This window comes from Hypanus sabinus, chromosome 22 (assembly GCF_030144855.1).
Source record: "Hypanus sabinus isolate sHypSab1 chromosome 22, sHypSab1.hap1, whole genome shotgun sequence".
NCBI lineage: Eukaryota > Metazoa > Chordata > Chondrichthyes > Myliobatiformes > Dasyatidae > Hypanus > Hypanus sabinus.
This window is the reverse complement of record NC_082727.1, coordinates 23,030,833-23,053,591: the sequence shown is the minus strand read 5'-3', so window position 1 is coordinate 23,053,591 and position 22,759 is coordinate 23,030,833. Positions and strand designations below refer to the sequence as shown.

General features: G+C 44.2%; 1 protein-coding gene across 2 annotated transcripts in view; it reads left to right on the top strand.

The window, feature by feature from the left end:
- LOC132379435 (hexokinase HKDC1-like) overlaps positions 1-22,759 on the top strand; it is a 139,577-nt gene that overhangs the window by 71,334 nt on the left and 45,484 nt on the right. For both annotated transcript variants that reach the window (XM_059947295.1, XM_059947296.1), the window contains one exon: positions 9,502-9,650. In XM_059947295.1, coding sequence (XP_059803278.1) covers positions 9,502-9,650 — 149 coding nt within the window. The remainder of the gene's footprint in view (positions 1-9,501; positions 9,651-22,759) is intronic.

The following is a 22,759-nucleotide window of genomic DNA, read 5'->3' as shown; positions in this document are numbered from 1 at the left end:
CCTTTTGGCTTTTTGGTGCCTTCTGTAGCTTTTTAAAAGCTTCCCAACCCCAGTCCTCTAACTTCCCACTATTTGTTGCCCTATTATATGTCAATCTCTTGCTTTTATGCTGTCTTTGACTTTCCTTGTCAGCCTCATTCTCCCTTTAGAATATTTCTTCATCTTTGGGATTTATCTGTCCTGTATCTTCAGAATTGTTCCTAGAAACTCCAGCCATTGTTCTGTCTTCATCCTTGCTAGTGTCCCCTTCTGTTCAATTTAGGCCGGCTCCTCTCTCATGCCTCTGTAATTCCTTTAACTCCACTGTAATACTCATACATCTAATTTTAGCTTGTTCTTCTCAAGATGCATGGTGAATTTTGAGAATATTATGATCTATCATATCATGATCCCTGTCTCTTAAGAGTTCCTTTACCTTAAGCTCACTAATCAAATTTGGTTCATAACACAACAACTAATCCAGAATTACCTTTCCCCTTGTGGGCTCAACCACAAGCTGCTCTAAAAAGCCATTTCTTAACGCGTTGTACAAATTTTCTCTCTTGGGATCTTTTGAGGAATATTCTGGGGTGATGTGAATATAGCAAATATTAAAACCAGTCTTCAGTTCATAATGTGGATTGTAAATTGAGAGCAGCAAGTTGAAGTTAAACTGGCCAACAGAGATAGTGGTTTGTAAAATAGTAACTATAAAATGTTTAGACAACGGGGTTGCGTTAAATGCCTTGCACCAGCTATGGGTTCAATGAATTTGCACCATTATAACATTGTGAACATTTTGGAAGTTCAAGGAAGTTTGCAATTAGTTTGTCTCAGCAAAGCTATTTGAATATTCCAAGGTGTCTCCCATTGCAAATATACAATTCAAAGGAAATATTGTCAACCAAAAACATTGAAGTAAACAATGTCCTTTGATCTTAAAAGCTTAAAAACATGATGTATTTTTCAGTTTGGGGTCTCCACCAAGAGTATCTGTAGAAGAATGTCTGTTTGTTGGGATGAATAAAGTCTTCTATATCACCAGCTTCAGTGCCTCTCCAGTGACTTTGATGACAGTCACAACAGTATCTAGTACCATAAACACAAGAAAATCTACAGCCGTTGGAAATCCAAAGCAACACACACAACATGCTGGAGGAATTCAGTAGGTCAGGCAGCTTCTATGGAAAAGAGTAAACAGTCAGTGTTTCAGGCTGAGACTCTTCATCAGGTCTTGAAAAAATTTGGAGAAGGTAGAGTAAGAAGCTGGGGGATACAGGGAGGAAGAAGTACAAGGTAATAGTTGATTGGTGAATCCTGGAGAAGGAGAGGAGGTAAAATAAAGAGCTGGGAATTTGATTGGTAAAAGAGATAAAGGGCCGGAGAAGGGAGAAACTACTTCCCATTCGCATTTCAACATTAGTAGCCGTCCATTTCAATTCTACTTTCAACTCCCATTCTGACACGTCAGTCCATGGCCTCCTCTGCTACAGCGATGAAGCTACACTCAGGTTGGAGGAGCAACAACTTATATTCTGTCTGGGTAGGCTCCAACCTAATGGCATGAACATCAACTTCTTGAACTTCCAGTATTTGCCCTTGCTCTCCTTCACTGTTCCCCATTCCTGTTTCCCTCTCTCACCTTATCTCCTTACCTGCCTATCACCTCTCTCTGGTGCTCCCTTCTCCTTCTCTTTCTTCTGTGGTATTCTATCCTATCCTATCAGATTCCCCCTTCTCTGTCCTTTTATCTCCTTCACCCTCAGCTTCCCAGCTTTTTACTTCAGCCCCACCCCGTCTCCCAGCTTCACCTATCATCTATCATCTTGTACTTCTTACTCTGACTTCTCTTTCTTTCCAGTCCTGATGAAGGGTCTTGGCCCAAAACATCGACTGGTTACACTTTTCAGTAGATGCTGCCTGGCCTGCTGAGTTCTTCCAACATTTTGTGTGTGTTGCTTAGGATCTAGCACCAACTTGATTTTCCTAATCTATCTGCATATTGAAATTTCCCAATACTATTACAACATTGTCATTTTTATATGCCCTTTCTATCTCCCATTGTAAACTGTATCCTACATTCTTGCTATAACTCCCAACAGGGTCTTTTTACCCTTGAAGTTTCTTAACTCTATCCACAAGGGTTCTACTTCGTCTGATCTTATGTCCTTATATAGACATTGTATAGGCAGAAGGGATTGAATTACTAGTTTAATTAGGTTTCTACAACATCACAGGCTGAAGGCCTTTCCGTTATATGCTGCTTTTTATTCTCTATCCGAACATCAGGCCTGCCACCAGCCTCTGTGCAACTGGTTTCTTGCTGATAGTAGGTCATCAGAAACTTTCTTTCTCCTTGGTTTATTCTGTGTTTTACTGAACATTTCCCATAAACATTTGCCATTGCATCACCATTGACTCTTAACTAAATTTGACTGTTCACTTTAGCATGCTCTACCTTCATGCCTTCAGATTATCCTTATATTTTTATACAGATAAAGGTAAAGATTAGTGTTATTTGTCAAATTCACATGTACATTGAAATATACGATGAAATGCATAGTTCCCATCAAATCAAATCAGCCTGGATTATGCTGGGCAAGTGTCGCCATGCTTCTGGCAGGTGTACAACATAACTAACAGCGCAACTCACTAACAGAAAACCTACACCTTAGGAATGTAGGAAGAAGCTGAGGCACCTGGAGGAAACCCACACGGTCATGGAGAGAACACACAAACTCCTTACAGACAGCAGCAGGATTTGAATCCTGATCTCAAGGCTGGCCACTGTGAAGTGTTGTGCTAACTATGATCCTACCATGCCACCTGACCCATCATTCCTTACCTCAGATTGAATATAAAATTAAAACACAGAGTACCCCTACAGTTGTTCCCCTTTATAATAAGCATACCACTTTGGATATGTTGGGAATGTCTACCGGGGGGAGCTGCAGTGATTGGGTCTCTGGCACTGAGTCTGGTGCTGTGGCTCAGCAGAGAAGAGAGGTGAAGGAGTCTACAGTGGTGATAGGAGATTCAATAGCCCAAGGAACAAACGAGATTCTGTGGGCACGATAGAGACACCCAGATGGTATGTTGCCTCCCAGGTGCCTGGGTCAAGGATGTCCCAGATCAGGTCCACAACATTCTAAAGGGAGAGGGTAAGCAGCCAGAAGTCTTGGTACATATTGGCACTAATGACATAGGTAGACAAAGTGAGGAGGTCCTAAAGAGTGGCTTAAGGGAGCTAGGTGGAAAGCTGAAAAACAGGATCTCCAAGGTCTCCGGATTGCTTCTTGTGCCACACGTCACTAAGGGCAAGAATAGGATTATTTGGCAGATGAATGCGTGGCTGAGGAGTTGACACAGGGGACAGGGTTTCAAATATATGAATCATTGGGATCTGTTCTGGGGAATGTACAACCTGTACACAAGGGACAGGTTACATCTGAACCCAAGGGGGACTAATATCCTTGCAGGCAAGTCTGCTGGAACTGCTTGAGAGGGTTTAAACTCATTTGGCAGGGGGAAGGGAACCGGAATGATAGTGGTGATGGTGCTGGGGATGGGTTAGTTGGTTTGCAAATGGAGGCATTGTGTAGTGAGACTGCTAGCAAGGAGAGGCAGATGATAGGTCAAAATTGCAGTCAATAGAATGAGTTGCAATGTAAAAGATGGATTGAATTGAAACAGGTGATACAAGACTGGAGGTGTTACATTTGAATGCCCACAATTTACAGAATAAGATAGATGAACTTGTAGCACAGTTACACACTGCTATGTATGACGTTGTGGGCATTACTGAATCATTGCTGAAAGAAGATTATAGCTGGGAGCTTAATGTCCAAGGATACACATTGTATTGAAAGGACAGGCAGGCAGAGAGGGTGGCATGGTTCTGTTGGTCATTAGAAAAAGGGGACAAAGGATTGGAAGGTGTTGAATCATTGTGGGTAGAGCTAAAGAACTGCAAGGGTAAAAACACCCTGAATGGAGTTGTATACAGACCCTCAGACAATAATAAAGATGTGATCTACAAATTACAGTGGGACATTGAAAATGCATGTCAAGAGCCCAGTGTTACAATAGATATGGAGGATTTCTTTATGCAGATAGATTGGGAAAATCGGGTTGGTGCTAGATCCCAGGAAGGGGAAATTGCTAAGATGCCTGTGAGATGGCTTTTTGGAGCAGTTCATGTTGGACCCACTAGGGGATCCACTATTCTGGATTGGGTGTTGTGCAAGGAATCAAATGATTAGAGAGCTTAAGGTAAAGGAACCTTTAGGGGAGAACAGTGATCATAATATTATAGAATTCACCCTGCAATTTGAAAAGGAGAAGCTAAAGTCAGATGTATCAGTATTATAGTGGAGTGATGGGAATTACAGAGGCATGAGAGAGGAGCTGACTGAATTGTTTGGAAAGAACCACTAGCAGGGATGATGGCAGAGAAGCAATGGCTGGAATTTCTGGGAGCGATTCAAAAGGTGCAAGATATCTATATCTCAAAGAGAAAGAAGTATTCTAAAGGCAGGATGACACAACTGTGGCTGACAAGATGTCAAAGCCAGTATAAAAGCCAGAGAGGGCATATAATATGGGAAAAGTTAGTGGAAAGTTAGAGGATAAACAGCATTTTAAGAACCAACAGAAGGCAAGTGAGAAGTCCTAAAGATGGAATATGAAGGTAAGCTAGCCAATAATATTAAAGAGGATACCAAAAGATTCTTCAGCTATGTGAAGAGTAAAAGAAAGGCTAGAGTAGATATCAGACTGCTGAAAAATAATGCTGGAGAGGTAGTAATGGGGGACAAGGAATTGGTGGATGTACTGAATAAGTATTTTGTATCAGTTTTCACTGTGGAAGTTCAAGAGTGTCAGTGGGCGGAATTATATCATTAATGGGGAGAAGATTCCGGGGAAATTGTAAGATCTAAAGGTAGATAAATCTCTTAGCCCAAATGGTCGACACCCCAGGGTTCTGAAATGGGTGGCTGAAGGGATTGTAGAGGTATTAGTGATGATTTTTCAAGAATCAATTGATTCTGGCATGGTTCTGGAGGAATAGGAAATTACACATGTCACTCTACTCTTCAAGAAGGGAGAGAGGCAGAAGAAAGGAATTTATAGGCCAGTTAGTCTGACCTCAGTGGTTGGGAAGATATTGGAGTCAATTGTTAAGGCTGTGGTTCCAGAGTACTTGGAGGCACATGATAAAATAGGCCATAGTCAGCATAGTTTCCTTAAGGGAAAAGCTTGCCTGATAGATCTGTTGGAATTCTTTGAAGAAAAAAACAAACAGCATAGACAAAGGAGAATTGGTGGATGCTGTGTACTTGAATTTTCAGAAGGCCTTTGACAAAGTGCCACACATGAGGCTGCCTAACAAGTTAAGAGCCCATGGTATTATAGGAAAGGTACTATAATACCAGTAGTATTATACTGGTATCACACATGATATATACTGATATGATCGGCAGGAAGCAAAGTGTGGAACAAGGGAGCCATTTTTGGTTGGCTGGTTGGATCTGTATTCCTAAATCCCCCTGTTGTACAGCACTCCTTCAGTTCACACTCTGTAAGTTCTACCAGGTTTGTCCTGCCAAAGTATAACACCTCATACTTTTACTTGATTTAGAGTTTTATTGTCATTGCTCAGGACAACAAAATTGGAGTGCTACTCCATTCAGTTTATTAAAATAAGTATATGGCTAGTCCAACCAGATGAGAGTCCATATTTGGGTCTTGTTTCATGAAGTGAGTCAAGCCAGATGACTAACCTTTCAGTGGAAGAACATTTTGGAAACAGTGATCATAAGTGAAAGACAAGTCTGGACCTTGTGGAAAAGTACAAAATTGTGGGAGGCAAATTATGACATGGTTAGACAGAATCTAGGGGAGGGTTAATTGGGAGCAGTTTTTTAATCGGGCAAGTCCACAGCTGTGGTACATGCAGAGGTTGTTTAAAGACAAGTAGATCAAAGCTCAGGACTGGCATGTTCCAGTAAAGAGGGAAAACTAGGGTTGTAAGGGAACCTTGGATAAAAGAATTTCAGAATTTAGTCAAAAAGAGAAAGGAAGCACATTTAGGAAGCTGAAAGTAGACAGGACCTTTGAAAAATACGAAGAGAGCAGGGAATTCAAGCAAAGAATTAGGAAATTAAAAATGGGCCATGAAATGTCCTTAGCAAGTAGGAGTAAAGAGAATCCCAAGGCATTTTATAGTTACATTAAAAGCAAGAGAACAGCTAGTGAGAGGAAGAGCCTCACAATTTATGCTTGGAGCCAGAGGATGTGGATGAGTGCTTTGCATCAGTATTCATGGTGGAGAAGGACATGGAGTATAGTGAGATTAGCTCGGGTCATATAAATGTGCGGGGGCATCTTGAGATCAAGACAGTGGTGGTGTTGGGTCTTTTGAAGAACATTGTTAGATATGTCCACATGGTCTGATGGAATACATTGCTGTTTATTAAATGAAGGCCTGATGATCTTTCAATTCTTGCTCACAATAGGCAAGACCCAGGAGGACTGTAAAGTAGTCAGTGGTGTTCCTTTGTTCATGAAGGGAAATAGGAATAATCCTGGAAGTTATAAGCCAGTGAGCTTCACATCATTGTAGAGAAGCTATTGGAGGGGATGCGGAGAGGATGTTTTCTATAGTGGGTAGGTCTGGGACCAGAGGGCACAGCCTCAGAACACATGGATGTTTATTTAGAACGGAGATGAGAAGGAATTTGTTTAGCCAGTGGGTAGTGAATCTGTGGAATTTATTTCCAGGGCATCTGTAGAGGCCAACTCATTGAATATATTTAAAGCAGAGTTTGATAGGTTCTTGATTTGCCAGGGTACCAAAGTTATGGAGAGAAGGCAGGGGAATGGTGTTGAGAGAGATAATAAATCAGCCATAATCAATGGTGGAGAAGACTTGATGGGCCAAATAGAAGTGTTGCCCATACCACCAGCCACAGGCGTTCACTTCAGCTATATCCCACAGCAAGTTGATGGGCCAAATGACCCAATTCTGCCTCTATGTCTTATAGTCTTATGGTCTTGTAGAAACCCACTCTGCTGGCCTCAAGTGTGCCTCAATCCACAGACATCAGTAAATGTCCAAGACCTTAGATGTGACACAGTTCAGCTAGCAGGGCTTCTAGCAGACATTTTTAATGCTTCAATGTGAGTGTGCCAACTACTTTAAGAAGACCATTAACATCCCTGGTACCTAGGAAAAACAAGGTAATGTGTCTTTACGACTTCTGCCCTGTGGCTCTGACATCTGGCATCATGAGAAGCTGGTCATGGCGTACATTAACTCCAGCCTCCCAATCAAACTCAACACTCTGCAATCTGCCTACTGCTGAAGCAGGTCTGTTAAACAGAAAGTTGTGTCCTGAGGCCCCTGCTCTACTCCCTGTACACCCACGACTGTGTGGCCAGACAGTGCTTTAACTCCATAAACCTTTGCAGATGATACCACTGTAGTGGGCAATCCGTCAAATAATGCAAGTTGGAGTACAGGAAGGAGATAGAGAGCTTAGTGACACGATGTTACAACTTTTCTCTCTCAACAGAACAAAATAGCTGGTCATTGACTTCAGGAAAGGGATGCTGCACATATTTCTGTCTACATCAATGGAGCTGAGGTTGAGGGGGTTGATGCTATTAGTTCCTAGTAGGTGTGACCATCACCAATAATCTATCCTGGTCCAACCAAATTAACACTGCGGTCAAGAAAGCTTACCAATTCCTCCGCTTGCTCAGGAGGCTAAAGAAATTTGGCATTTCCCTATTGCTCCTTCCCAATCTTCATCAATGCACCACACATAGAAAGCATACCATCTGGATGCCTAATGGCTTGGTATGGCAACTGCTCTGCATGTGACCGTAAGAAACTGCAGAGAGTTGAGGACGCGGCACAGCATCTCAAGGAGAATTAGCCTTCCCTCTATTTCTTGACTCCTCAGTAAAGCAGCCAGCATAATCCTCACCCACTCCAGACATTCCCTCTTCTCCATTCTTCCATTGGGCAAAAGATACAAAAGCCTAAAACAAGTACACCAGGCTCAAGGACAGCTTCTACCCTGCTGTTATAAGATAATAAAATGGTTTCCTAGTAAGGTGAGGTGGACTCTTGACCTCAGAGTCTATCTCATTATGATCTGCATCTTATTGTTCACCTGCACTGCACTTTCTCTGCACCTCTTACCTCATTCTGCATTGTTACTGCTTTACAAACAAGAGAAAATCTGCAGCTGCTTGAAATCCAAGCAACTTACACACAATGCTGGGGGAACTCAGCAGGCCAGGCAGCATCTATGGAAAAGAGTACAGTCGACGTTTCGGGCTGAAACTCTTCAGCAGGAGTTCCTCCAGCATTTTATGTGTGTCGCTTGTTAATGTTTTACCGTGCTCCACCTCAATGCACTGTGTAATGATTTCAAAGTTCAAAGTACATTTATTACTGAGGTGTATATATATATATATATATATATCTATATATAATGTCACCATGTACTATCCTGAGATTCATTTTCTTACGGGCATTCACAGTAAATGCAAAGAAGTACAATAGAATAAATGGTAAACTGCACACAAAGGTGGGCAAACCAGTGTGCAAAACACAACAAATTGTGCAAAAAGAAAAACCGAAATAATCTGATTTATTTATTTGTGTATTAATTATTGAGAACATGAGTAGCAGAGTCCTTGAAAGTGAGACCACAGGTTGTGGAATCAGTTCAGTTTTGGGGTGAGTGATCTGTACAAACAGTATGCTAGGTGAGCTTTTCACTGTACCTTGCTACATGTGACAACAATAAACCGATTTCATTCTCATATATGTGCCCTCCCAGAGTTATGGACACCCCATACATATGAGTGAGCTCCCACAAATATTATTAAGTTCAACCAAGAGCCAGTCTTCAGGGTGGAAAACTGTTTATATGTAACTACTCCACAGTATTCAGACATCAGTCTCTTAAGAACACAATCAGCCAGTTTTGCCATGGGAGGCCTCTTTGGAAATTGATAGCTGACAATCGTCTATTAATCACTGTAATGCCCATCGATATTTCAAGCCCATCGAAACCAGCCTTTGAGCATGGGAATCATCATCCTGCACCATTGAACCTGGGCAGGGGAAGATGCGGAACAGACTGCTGGGGGAACTCAGTGAGTCAAGCAGCATCTGCGGAGGCAAAGGGATAGCTGATATGCAAGATTGAGACCCTGCATCAGAATGGAAAGGGGAGATAGCCATTGGGAAAGAAAGGTGAGAAGGAGGGGTGCATTGGGGGCTGGTGCACAGTAGGTGAAACCAGCTGAGGAGGGAGATGATGCGCAGATGGAATTGGTTGGAATCAGGAGAGAGTGGCTGGGGGGTAGAGACAGATTAGTGATTTCCACCTCACTGCGAACAACGACTGAATGAGTGGTTTCCGTGACAAGCACGAGTCTGCAGTGAAAAAGGAAGCATTTTGTCTGTCAGTAACAAGCTGATGAAAATTTCTGTTGCAGAAAGAGGCAAATTCCTTGCCCTTGATTTGGGTGGAACTAACTTCCGTGTCCTTCTTCTTGTGCTGCGGAACCGGCCAAGGATGATCTCTCAAACATACCAGAAAAGCTACTCCGTTCCCATGGAGGTAATGCAAGGAATAGGTGAAGAGGTGAGTGTGTGCCACAATGGTGAACGTATTGTTTGAATAGGTGACGAGTGAGTGTGTGCCACAATGGTGAATGTACTGTTTGATTAGGTGACGAGTGAGTGTGTGCCACAATGGTGAATGTACTATTTCAATAGGGAACAAGTGAGTGTGTGCCACAATGGTGAATATACTGTTTGAATAGGGAACGAGTGAGTGTGTGCCACAATGGTGAATCTACTGCTTGAATAGGTGACGAGTGAGTGTGTGCCGCAATGGTGAATGTACTGTTTGAACAGGTGACGAGATGAGTGTGTGCCACAATGGTGAATGAACTGTTTGAATAGGTGACGAGGTGAGTGTGTGCCACAATGGTGAATGTACTGTTTGAATAGGTGACGAGGTAAGTGTGTGCCACAATGGTGAATGTACTGTTTGAATAGGTGACGAGTGAGTGTGTGCCACAATGCTGAATGTACTGTTTGAATAGGGAACGAGTGAGTGTGTGCCACAATGGTGAACGTACTGTTTGAATAGGTGACGAGTGAGTGTGTGCCACAAAGGTGAATGTACTGTTTGAATAGGTGACGAGTGAGTGTGTGCCACAATGCTGAACATACTGTTTGAATACGTGAGGAGTGAGTTTGTGCCACAATGGTGAATGTCCTGTTTGAATAGGTGATGAGTGTGTGTGTGCCAGAATGGTGAACGTAATGTTTGAATAGGTGAAGAGTGAGTGTGTGCCGCAATGGTGAATGTACTGTTTGAATAGGTGACAAGGTGAGTGTGTACTACAATGGTGAATGTACTGTTTGAATAGGTGACGAGGTGAGTGTGTGCCACAATGGTGAATGCTCTGTTTGAATGGGGTACGAGTGAGTGTGTGCCACAATGGTGAATGTACTGTTTGAATAGGTGACGAGTGAGTGTGTGCCACAAAGGTGAATGTACTGTTTGAATAGGTGACGAGTTGAGTGTGTGCCACAATGGTGAACGTTCGGTTTGAATAGGTGACGAGTGAGTGTGTGTCACAATGGTGAACGTAATGTTTGAATAGGTGACGAGTGAGTGTGTGCCACAATGTTGAATGTACTGTTTTAATAGGTGACGTTGTGAGTGTGTGCCACAATGGTAAATGTACTGTTTGAATAGGTGATGAGTGAGTGTGTGCCACAATGGTGAACGTACTGTTTGAATAGGTGACGAGGTGAGTGTGTGCCACAATGGTGAATGTACTGTTTGAATAGGTGACGAGGTGAGTGTGTGCCACAATGGTGAACGTACTGTTTGAATAGGTGACGAGGTGAGTGTGTGCCACAATGGTGAATGTACTGTTTGAATAGGTGACGAGGTGAGTGTGTGCCACAATGGTGAATGCACTCTTTGAGTAGGTGACGAGTGAGTGTGTGCCACAATGGTGAACGTACTGTTTGAATAGGTGACGAGTGAGTGTGTGCCACAATAGTGAACGTACTGTTTGAATAGGTGACGAGTGAGTGTGTGCCACAATGGTGAATGTACTGTTTGAATAGGTGACGAGGTGAGTGTGTGCCACAATGGTGAATGTACTGTTTGAATAGGTGACGAGGTGAGTGTGTGCCACAATGGTGAATGCACTCTTTGAGTAGGTGACGAGTGAGTGTGTGCCAGAATGGTGAACGTAGTGTTTGAATAGGTGACGAGTGAGTGTGTGCCACAAAGGTGAATGTACTGTTTGAATAGGTGACGAGTGAGTGTGTGCCACAATGGTGAATGTACTGTTTGGGTAGGTGACGAGGTGAGTGTGTGCCAGAATGGTGAATGTACTGTTTGAATAGGTGACGAGGTGAGTGTGTGCCACAATGGTGAATGTACTGTTTGAATAGGTGACGAGTGAGTGTGTGCCACAATGGTGAACGTACCTTTTGAATAGGTGACGAGTGAGTGTGTGCCACAATGGTGAATGTACTGTTTGAGTAGGTGACGAGGTGAGTGTGTGCCACAATGGCGAACGTAATGTTTGAATAGGTGACGAGTGAGTGTGTGCCGCAATGGTGAATGTACTGTTTGAATAGGTGACGAGTGAGTGTGTGTGCCACAATGGTGAATGTACTGTTTGAATAGGGAACGAGTGAGTGTGTGCCACAATGGTGAACGTTCTGTTTGAATAGGGAATGAGTGAGTGTGTGCCACAATGGTGAAGGTACTGTTTGAATAGGGAACGAGTGAGTGTGTGCCACAATGGTGAATGTACTGTTTGAATAGGTGACAAGTGAGTGTGTGCCACAATGGTGCATGTACTGTTTGAATAGGTGACGAGTGAGTGTGTGCCACAATGGTGAACGTTCTGTTTGAATAGGTGACGAGTGAGTGTGTGTCACAATGGTGAACGTAATGTTTGAATAGGTGACGAGTGAGTGTGTGCTACAATGGTGAATGTCCTGTTTGAATAGGTGACGAGTGAGTGTGTGCCACAATGGTGAATGTACTGTTTGAATAGGTGACGAGTGAGTGTGTGCCACAATGCTGAACATACTGTTTGAATACGTGAGGAGTGAGTTTGTGCCACAATGGTGAATGTCCTGTTTGAATAGGTGATGAGTGTGTGTGTGCCACAATGGTGAATGTACTGATTGAATAGGGAACGAGTGAATGTGTGCCACAATGGTGAATGTCCTTTGAATAGGTGACGAGTGAGTGTGTGCCACAATAGTGAACGTACTGTTTGAATAGGTGACGAGTGAGTGTGTGCCACAATGGTGAACGTACTGTTTGAATAGGTGACGAGTGAGTGTGTGCCACAATGGTGAATGTCCTGTTTGAATAGGTGACGAGTGAGTGTGTGCCACAATGGTGAATGTACTGTTTGAATAGGTGACGAGGTGAGTGTGTGCCACAATGGTGAATGTACTGTTTGAGTAGGTGACGAGGTGAGTGTGTGCCACAATGGTGAACGTACTGTTTGAATAGGTGACGAGTGAGTGTGTGCCACTATGGTGAACGTACTGTTTGAATAGGTGACGAGTGAGTGTGTGCCACAATGGTGAATGTACTGTTTGAGTAGGTGACGAGGTGAGTGTGTGCCACAATGGTGAACGTACTGTTTGAATAGGTGACGAGTGAGTGTGTGCCACTATGGTGAACGTACTGTTTGAATAGGTGACGAGTGAGTGTGTGCCACAATGGTGAATGTACTGTTTGAATAGGTGACGAGTGAGTGTGTGTGCCACAATGGTGACCGTACTGTTTGAATAGGTGACGAGTGAGTGTGTGCCGCAATGGTGAATGTACTGTTTGAATAGGTGACGAGGTGAGTGTGTACTACAATGGTGAATGTACTGTTTGAATAGGTGTCGAGGTGAGTGTGTGCCACAATGGTGAATGCACTGTTTGAATAGGGTACAAGTGAGTGTGTGCCAGAATGGTGAACGTAGTGTTTGAATAGGTGACGAGTGAGTGTGTGCCACAAAGGTGAATGTACTCTTTGAATAGGTGACGAGTGAGTGTGTGCTACAATGGTGAATGTCCTGTTTGAATAGGTGACGAGTGAGTGTGTGCCACAATGGTGAATGTACTGTTTGAATAGGTGACGAGTGAGTGTGTGCCACAAAGGTGAATGTACTCTTTGAATAGGTGACGAGTGAGTGTGTGCTACAATGGTGAATGTCCTGTTTGAATAGGTGACGAGTGAGTGTGTGCCACAATGGTGAATGTACTGTTTGAATAGGTGACGAGTGAGTGTGTGCCACAATGCTGAACATACTGTTTGAATACGTGAGGAGTGAGTTTGTGCCACAATGGTGAATGTCCTGTTTGAATAGGTGATGAGTGTGTGTGTGCCACAATGGTGAATGTACTGATTGAATAGGGAACGAGTGAATGTGTGCCACAATGGTGAATGTCCTTTGAATAGGTGACGAGTGAGTGTGTGCCACAATAGTGAACGTACTGTTTGAATAGGTGACGAGTGAGTGTGTGCCACAATGGTGAACGTACTGTTTGAATAGGTGACGAGTGAGTGTGTGCCACAATGGTGAATGTACTGTTTGAATAGGTGAGGAGTGAGTGTGTGCCACAATGGTGAATGTCCTGTTTGAATAGGTGACGAGTGAGTGTGTGCCACAATGGTGAATGTACTGTTTGAATAGGTGACGAGGTGAGTGTGTGCCACAATGGTGAATGTACTGTTTGAGTAGGTGACGAGGTGAGTGTGTGCCACAATGGTGAACGTACTGTTTGAATAGGTGACGAGTGAGTGTGTGCCACTATGGTGAACGTACTGTTTGAATAGGTGACGAGTGAGTGTGTGCCACAATGGTGAATGTACTGTTTGAGTAGGTGACGAGGTGAGTGTGTGCCACAATGGTGAACGTACTGTTTGAATAGGTGACGAGTGAGTGTGTGCCACTATGGTGAACGTACTGTTTGAATAGGTGACGAGTGAGTGTGTGCCACAATGGTGAATGTACTGTTTGAATAGGTGACGAGTGAGTGTGTGTGCCACAATGGTGACCGTACTGTTTGAATAGGTGACGAGTGAGTGTGTGCCGCAATGGTGAATGTACTGTTTGAATAGGTGACGAGGTGAGTGTGTACTACAATGGTGAATGTACTGTTTGAATAGGTGTCGAGGTGAGTGTGTGCCACAATGGTGAATGCACTGTTTGAATAGGGTACAAGTGAGTGTGTGCCAGAATGGTGAACGTAGTGTTTGAATAGGTGACGAGTGAGTGTGTGCCACAAAGGTGAATGTACTCTTTGAATAGGTGACGAGTGAGTGTGTGCCACTATGGTGAATGTACTGTTTGAATAGGTGACGAGTGAGTGTGTGCCACAATGGTGAATGTACTGTTTGAATAGGTGACGAGGTGAGTGTGTGCCACAATGGTGAATGTACTGTTTGAATAGGTGATGAGTGAGTGTGTGCCACAATGGTGAATGTACTGTTTGAATAGGTGACGAGTGAGTGTGTGCCACAAAGGTGAATGTACTCTTTGAATAGGTGACGAGTGAGTGTGTGCCACTATGGTGAACGTACTGTTTGAATAGGTGACGAAGTGAGTGTGTGCCACAATGGTGAATGTACTGTTTGAATTGGTGACGAGTGAGTGTGTGCCACAATGGTGAATGTATTGTTTGAATAGGTGACGAGTGAGTGTGTGTGCCACAATGGTGACCGTACTGTTTGAATAGGTGACGAGTGAGTGTGTGCCGCAATGGTGAATGTACTGTTTGAATAGGTGACGAGTGAGTGTGTGCCACAATGGTGAATGTACTGTTTGAATAGGTGACGAGGTGAGTGTGTGCCACAATGGTGAATGTACTGTTTGAATAGGTGACGAGTGAGTGTGTGCCACAATGGTGACCGTACTGTTTGAATAGGTGACGAGTGAGTGTGTGCCGCAATGGTGAATGTACTGTTTGAATAGGTGACGAGGTGAGTGTGTGCCACAATGGTGAATGTACTGTTTGAATAGGTGACGAGGTGAGTGTGTGCCACAATGGTGAATGCACTCTTTGAGTAGGTGACGAGTGAGTGTGTGCCAGAATGGTGAACGTAGTGTTTGAATAGGTGACGAGTGAGTGTGTGCCACAAAGGTGAATGTACTGTTTGAATAGGTGACGAGTGAGTGTGTGCCACAATGGTGAATGTACTGTTTGGGTAGGTGACGAGGTGAGTGTGTGCCAGAATGGTGAATGTACTGTTTGAATAGGTGACGAGGTGAGTGTGTGCCACAATGGTGAATGTACTGTTTGAATAGGTGACGAGTGAGTGTGTGCCACAATGGTGAACGTACCTTTTGAATAGGTGACGAGTGAGTGTGTGCCACAATGGTGAATGTACTGTTTGAGTAGGTGACGAGGTGAGTGTGTGCCACAATGGCGAACGTAATGTTTGAATAGGTGACGAGTGAGTGTGTGCCGCAATGGTGAATGTACTGTTTGAATAGGTGACGAGTGAGTGTGTGTGCCACAATGGTGAATGTACTGTTTGAATAGGGAACGAGTGAGTGTGTGCCACAATGGTGAACGTTCTGTTTGAATAGGGAATGAGTGAGTGTGTGCCACAATGGTGAAGGTACTGTTTGAATAGGGAACGAGTGAGTGTGTGCCACAATGGTGAATGTACTGTTTGAATAGGTGACAAGTGAGTGTGTGCCACAATGGTGCATGTACTGTTTGAATAGGTGACGAGTGACTGTGTGCCACAATGGTGAACGTTCTGTTTGAATAGGTGACGAGTGAGTGTGTGTCACAATGGTGAACGTAATGTTTGAATAGGTGACGAGTGAGTGTGTGCTACAATGGTGAATGTCCTGTTTGAATAGGTGACGAGTGAGTGTGTGCCACAATGGTGAATGTACTGTTTGAATAGGTGACGAGTGAGTGTGTGCCACAATGCTGAACATACTGTTTGAATACGTGAGGAGTGAGTTTGTGCCACAATGGTGAATGTCCTGTTTGAATAGGTGATGAGTGTGTGTGTGCCACAATGGTGAATGTACTGATTGAATAGGGAACGAGTGAATGTGTGCCACAATGGTGAATGTCCTTTGAATAGGTGACGAGTGAGTGTGTGCCACAATAGTGAACGTACTGTTTGAATAGGTGACGAGTGAGTGTGTGCCACAATGGTGAACGTACTGTTTGAATAGGTGACGAGTGAGTGTGTGCCACAATGGTGAATGTCCTGTTTGAATAGGTGACGAGTGAGTGTGTGCCACAATGGTGAATGTACTGTTTGAATAGGTGACGAGGTGAGTGTGTGCCACAATGGTGAATGTACTGTTTGAGTAGGTGACGAGGTGAGTGTGTGCCACAATGGTGAACGTACTGTTTGAATAGGTGACGAGTGAGTGTGTGCCACTATGGTGAACGTACTGTTTGAATAGGTGACGAGTGAGTGTGTGCCACAATGGTGAATGTACTGTTTGAGTAGGTGACGAGGTGAGTGTGTGCCACAATGGTGAACGTACTGTTTGAATAGGTGACGAGTGAGTGTGTGCCACTATGGTGAACGTACTGTTTGAATAGGTGACGAGTGAGTGTGTGCCACAATGGTGAATGTACTGTTTGAATAGGTGACGAGTGAGTGTGTGTGCCACAATGGTGACCGTACTGTTTGAATAGGTGACGAGTGAGTGTGTGCCGCAATGGTGAATGTACTGTTTGAATAGGTGACGAGGTGAGTGTGTACTACAATGGTGAATGTACTGTTTGAATAGGTGTCGAGGTGAGTGTGTGCCACAATGGTGAATGCACTGTTTGAATAGGGTACAAGTGAGTGTGTGCCAGAATGGTGAACGTAGTGTTTGAATAGGTGACGAGTGAGTGTGTGCCACAAAGGTGAATGTACTCTTTGAATAGGTGACGAGTGAGTGTGTGCTACAATGGTGAATGTCCTGTTTGAATAGGTGACGAGTGAGTGTGTGCCACAATGGTGAATGTACTGTTTGAATAGGTGACGAGTGAGTGTGTGCCACAAAGGTGAATGTACTCTTTGAATAGGTGACGAGTGAGTGTGTGCTACAATGGTGAATGTCCTGTTTGAATAGGTGACGAGTGAGTGTGTGCCACAATGGTGAATGTACTGTTTGAATAGGTGACGAGTGAGTGTGTGCCACAATGCTGAACATACTGTTTGAATACGTGAGGAGTGAGTTTGTGCCACAATGGTGAATGTCCTGTTTGAATAGGTGATGAGTGTGTGTGTGCCACAATGGTGAATGTACTGATTGAATAGGGAACGAGTGAATGTGTGCCACAATGGTGAATGTCCTTTGAATAGGTGACGAGTGAGTGTGTGCCACAATAGTGAACGTACTGTTTGAATAGGTGACGAGTGAGTGTGTGCCACAATGGTGAACGTACTGTTTGAATAGGTGACGAGTGAGTGTGTGCCACAATGGTGAATGTACTGTTTGAATAGGTGAGGAGTGAGTGTGTGCCACAATGGTGAATGTCCTGTTTGAATAGGTGACGAGTGAGTGTGTGCCACAATGGTGAATGTACTGTTTGAATAGGTGACGAGGTGAGTGTGTGCCACAATGGTGAATGTACTGTTTGAGTAGGTGACGAGGTGAGTGTGTGCCACAATGGTGAACGTACTGTTTGAATAGGTGACGAGTGAGTGTGTGCCACTATGGTGAACGTACTGTTTGAATAGGTGACGAGTGAGTGTGTGCCACAATGGTGAATGTACTGTTTGAGTAGGTGACGAGGTGAGTGTGTGCCACAATGGTGAACGTACTGTTTGAATAGGTGACGAGTGAGTGTGTGCCACTATGGTGAACGTACTGTTTGAATAGGTGACGAGTGAGTGTGTGCCACAATGGTGAATGTACTGTTTGAATAGGTGACGAGTGAGTGTGTGTGCCACAATGGTGACCGTACTGTTTGAATAGGTGACGAGTGAGTGTGTGCCGCAATGGTGAATGTACTGTTTGAATAGGTGACGAGGTGAGTGTGTACTACAATGGTGAATGTACTGTTTGAATAGGTGTCGAGGTGAGTGTGTGCCACAATGGTGAATGCACTGTTTGAATAGGGTACAAGTGAGTGTGTGCCAGAATGGTGAACGTAGTGTTTGAATAGGTGACGAGTGAGTGTGTGCCACAAAGGTGAATGTACTCTTTGAATAGGTGACGAGTGAGTGTGTGCCACTATGGTGAATGTACTGTTTGAATAGGTGACGAGTGAGTGTGTGCCACAATGGTGAATGTACTGTTTGAATAGGTGACGAGGTGAGTGTGTGCCACAATGGTGAATGTACTGTTTGAATAGGTGATGAGTGAGTGTGTGCCACAATGGTGAATGTACTGTTTGAATAGGTGACGAGTGAGTGTGTGCCACAAAGGTGAATGTACTCTTTGAATAGGTGACGAGTGAGTGTGTGCCACTATGGTGAACGTACTGTTTGAATAGGTGACGAAGTGAGTGTGTGCCACAATGGTGAATGTACTGTTTGAATTGGTGACGAGTGAGTGTGTGCCACAATGGTGAATGTATTGTTTGAATAGGTGACGAGTGAGTGTGTGTGCCACAATGGTGACCGTACTGTTTGAATAGGTGACGAGTGAGTGTGTGCCGCAATGGTGAATGTACTGTTTGAATAGGTGACGAGTGAGTGTGTGCCACAATGGTGAATGTACTGTTTGAATAGGTGACGAGGTGAGTGTGTGCCACAATGGTGAATGTACTGTTTGAATAGGTGACGAGTGAGTGTGTGCCACAATGGTGACCGTACTGTTTGAATAGGTGACGAGTGAGTGTGTGCCGCAATGGTGAATGTACTGTTTGAATAGGTGACGAGGTGAGTGTGTACTACAATGGTGAATGTACTGTTTGAATAGGTGACGAGGTGAGTGTGTGCCACAATGGTGAATGCACTGTTTGAATAGGGTACAAGTGAGTGTGTGCCAGAATGGTGAACGTAGTGTTTGAATAGGTGACGAGTGAGTGTGTGCCACAAAGGTGAATGTACTCTTTGAATAGGTGACGAGTGAGTGTGTGCCACAATGGTGAATGTACTGTTTGAATAGGTGACGAGGTGAGTGTGTGCCACAATGGTGAATGTACTGTTTGAATAGGTGACGAGTGAGTGTGTGCCACAATGGTGAACGTTCGGTTTGAATAGGTGACGAGTGAGTGTGTGCCACAATGGTGAATGTACTGTTTGAATAGGTGACGAGTGAGTGTGTGCCACAATGGTGAATGTACTGTTTGAATAGGTGACGAGGTGAGTGTGTGCCACAATGGTGAATGTACTGTTTGAATTGGTGACGAGGTGAGTGTGTGCCACAATGGTGAATGTACTGTTTGAATAGGGAACGAGTGAGTGTGTGCCACAATGGTGAATGTACTGTTTGAATAGGGAACGTGTGAGAGTGTGCTACAATGGTGAATGTACTGTTTCAATAGGGAACGAGTGAGTGTGTGCCACAATGGTGAATGTACTGTTTGAATAGGGAACGTGTGAGAGTGTGCTACAATGGTGAATGTACTGTTTGAATAGGGAATGAGTGAGTGTGTGCCACAATGGTGAATGTACTGTTTGAATAGGGAACGAGTGAGTGTGTGCCACAATGGTGAATGTACTGTTTGAATAGGTGACGAGGTGAGTGTGTGCCACAATGGTGAATGCTCTGTTTGAATAGGGTACGAGTGAGTGTGTGCCACAATGGTGAACGTAGTGTTTGAATAGGTGACGAGTGAGTGTGTGCCACAAAGGTGAATGTACTGTTTGAATAGGTGACGAGTGAGTGTGTGCCACAATGGTGAACGTACTGTTTGAATAGGTGATGAGTGAGTGTGTGCCACAATGGTGAATGCTCTGTTTGAATAGGGTACGAGTGAGTGTGTGCCACAATGGTGAACGTAGTGTTTGAATAGGTGACGAGTGAGTGTGTGCCACAAAGGTGAATGTACTGTTTGAATAGGTGACGAGTGAGTGTGTGCCACAATGGTGAACGTACTGTTTGAATAGGTGACGAGTGAGTGTGTGCCACAATGGTGAATGTACTGTTTGAATAGGGAATGAGTGAGTGTGTGCCACAATGGTGAATGTACTGTTTGAATAGGGAACGAGTGAGTGTGTGCCACAATGGTGAATGTCCTGTTTGAATAGGTGACGAGTGAGTGTGTGCCACAATGGTGAATGTACTGTTTGAATAGGTGAGGAGTGAGTGTGTGCCACAATGGTGAATGTACTGTTTGACTAGGTGACGAGGTGAGTGTGTGCCACAATGGTGAATGTACTGTTTGAATAGGTGACGAGTGAGTGTGTGCCACAATGGTGAATGTACTGTTTGAGTAGGTGACGAGGTGAGTGTGTGCCAGAATGGTGAATGTACTGTTTGAATAGGTGACGAGTGAGTGTGTGCCACTATGGTGAACGTACTGTTTGAATAGGGAACGAGTGAGTGTGTGCCACAATGGTGAATGTATTGTTTGAATAGGTGACGAGTGAGTGTGTGTGCCACAATGGTGACCGTACTGTTTGAATAGGTGACGAGTGAGTGTGTGCCGCAATGGTGAATGTACTGTTTGAATAGGTGACGAGTGAGTGTGTGCCACAATGGTGAATGTACTGTTTGAATAGGTGACGAGGTGAGTGTGTGCCACAATGGTGAATGTACTGTTTGAATAGGTGACGAGTGAGTGTGTGCCACAATGGTGACCGTACTGTTTGAATAGGTGACGAGTGAGTGTGTGCCGCAATGGTGAATGTACTGTTTGAATAGGTGACGAGGTGAGTGTGTACTACAATGGTGAATGTACTGTTTGAATAGGTGACGAGGTGAGTGTGTGCCACAATGGTGAATGCACTGTTTGAATAGGGTACAAGTGAGTGTGTGCCAGAATGGTGAACGTAGTGTTTGAATAGGTGACGAGTGAGTGTGTGCCACAAAGGTGAATGTACTCTTTGAATAGGTGACGAGTGAGTGTGTGCCACAATGGTGAATGTACTGTTTGAATAGGTGACGAGGTGAGTGTGTGCCACAATGGTGAATGTACTGTTTGAATAGGTGACGAGTGAGTGTGTGCCACAATGGTGAACGTTCGGTTTGAATAGGTGACGAGTGAGTGTGTGCCACAATGGTGAATGTACTGTTTGAATAGGTGACGAGTGAGTGTGTGCCACAATGGTGAATGTACTGTTTGAATAGGTGACGAGGTGAGTGTGTGCCACAATGGTGAATGTACTGTTTGAATTGGTGACGAGGTGAGTGTGTGCCACAATGGTGAATGTACTGTTTGAATAGGGAACGAGTGAGTGTGTGCCACAATGGTGAATGTACTGTTTGAATAGGGAACGTGTGAGAGTGTGCTACAATGGTGAATGTACTGTTTCAATAGGGAACGAGTGAGTGTGTGCCACAATGGTGAATGTACTGTTTGAATAGGGAACGTGTGAGAGTGTGCTACAATGGTGAATGTACTGTTTGAATAGGGAATGAGTGAGTGTGTGCCACAATGGTGAATGTACTGTTTGAATAGGGAACGAGTGAGTGTGTGCCACAATGGTGAATGTACTGTTTGAATAGGTGACGAGTGAGTGTGTGCCACAATGGTGAACGTACTGTTTGAATAGGGTACGAGTGAGTGTGTGCCACAATGGTGAATGCTCTGTTTGAATAGGGTACGAGTGAGTGTGTGCCACAATGGTGAACGTAGTGTTTGAATAGGTGACGAGTGAGTGTGTGCCACAAAGGTGAATGTACTGTTTGAATAGGTGACGAGTGAGTGTGTGCCACAATGGTGAACGTACTGTTTGAATAGGTGACGAGTGAGTGTGTGCCACAATGGTGAATGTACTGTTTGAATAGGGAATGAGTGAGTGTGTGCCACAATGGTGAATGTACTGTTTGAATAGGGAACGAGTGAGTGTGTGCCACAATGGTGAATGTACTGTTTGAATAGGTGAGGAGTGAGTGTGTGCCACAATGGTGAATGTCCTGTTTGAATAGGTGACGAGTGAGTGTGTGCCACAATGGTGAATGTACTGTTTGAATAGGTGAGGAGTGAGTGTGTGCCACAATGGTGAATGTACTGTTTGACTAGGTGACGAGGTGAGTGTGTGCCACAATGGTGAATGTACTGTTTGAATAGGTGACGAGTGAGTGTGTGCCACAATGGTGAATGTACTGTTTGAGTAGGTGACGAGGTGAGTGTGTGCCAGAATGGTGAATGTACTGTTTGAATAGGTGACGAGTGAGTGTGTGCCACTATGGTGAACGTACTGTTTGAATAGGTGACGAGTGAGTGTGTGCCACAATGGTGAATGTACTGTTTGAATAGGTGACGAGTGAGTGTGTGCCACAATGGTGAATGTACTGTTTGAGTAGGTGACGAGGTGAGTGTGTGCCAGAATGGTGAATGTACTGTTTGAATAGGTGACGAGTGAGTGTGTGCCACAATGGTGACCGTACTGTTTGAATAGGTGACGAGTGAGTGTGTGCCGCAATGGTGAATGTACTGTTTGAATAGGTGACGAGGTGAGTGTGTACTACAATGGTGAATGTACTGTTTGAATAGGTGACGAGGTGAGTGTGTGCCACAATGGTGAATGCACTGTTTGAATAGGGTACAAGTGAGTGTGTGCCAGAATGGTGAACGTAGTGTTTGAATAGGTGACGAGTGAGTGTGTGCCA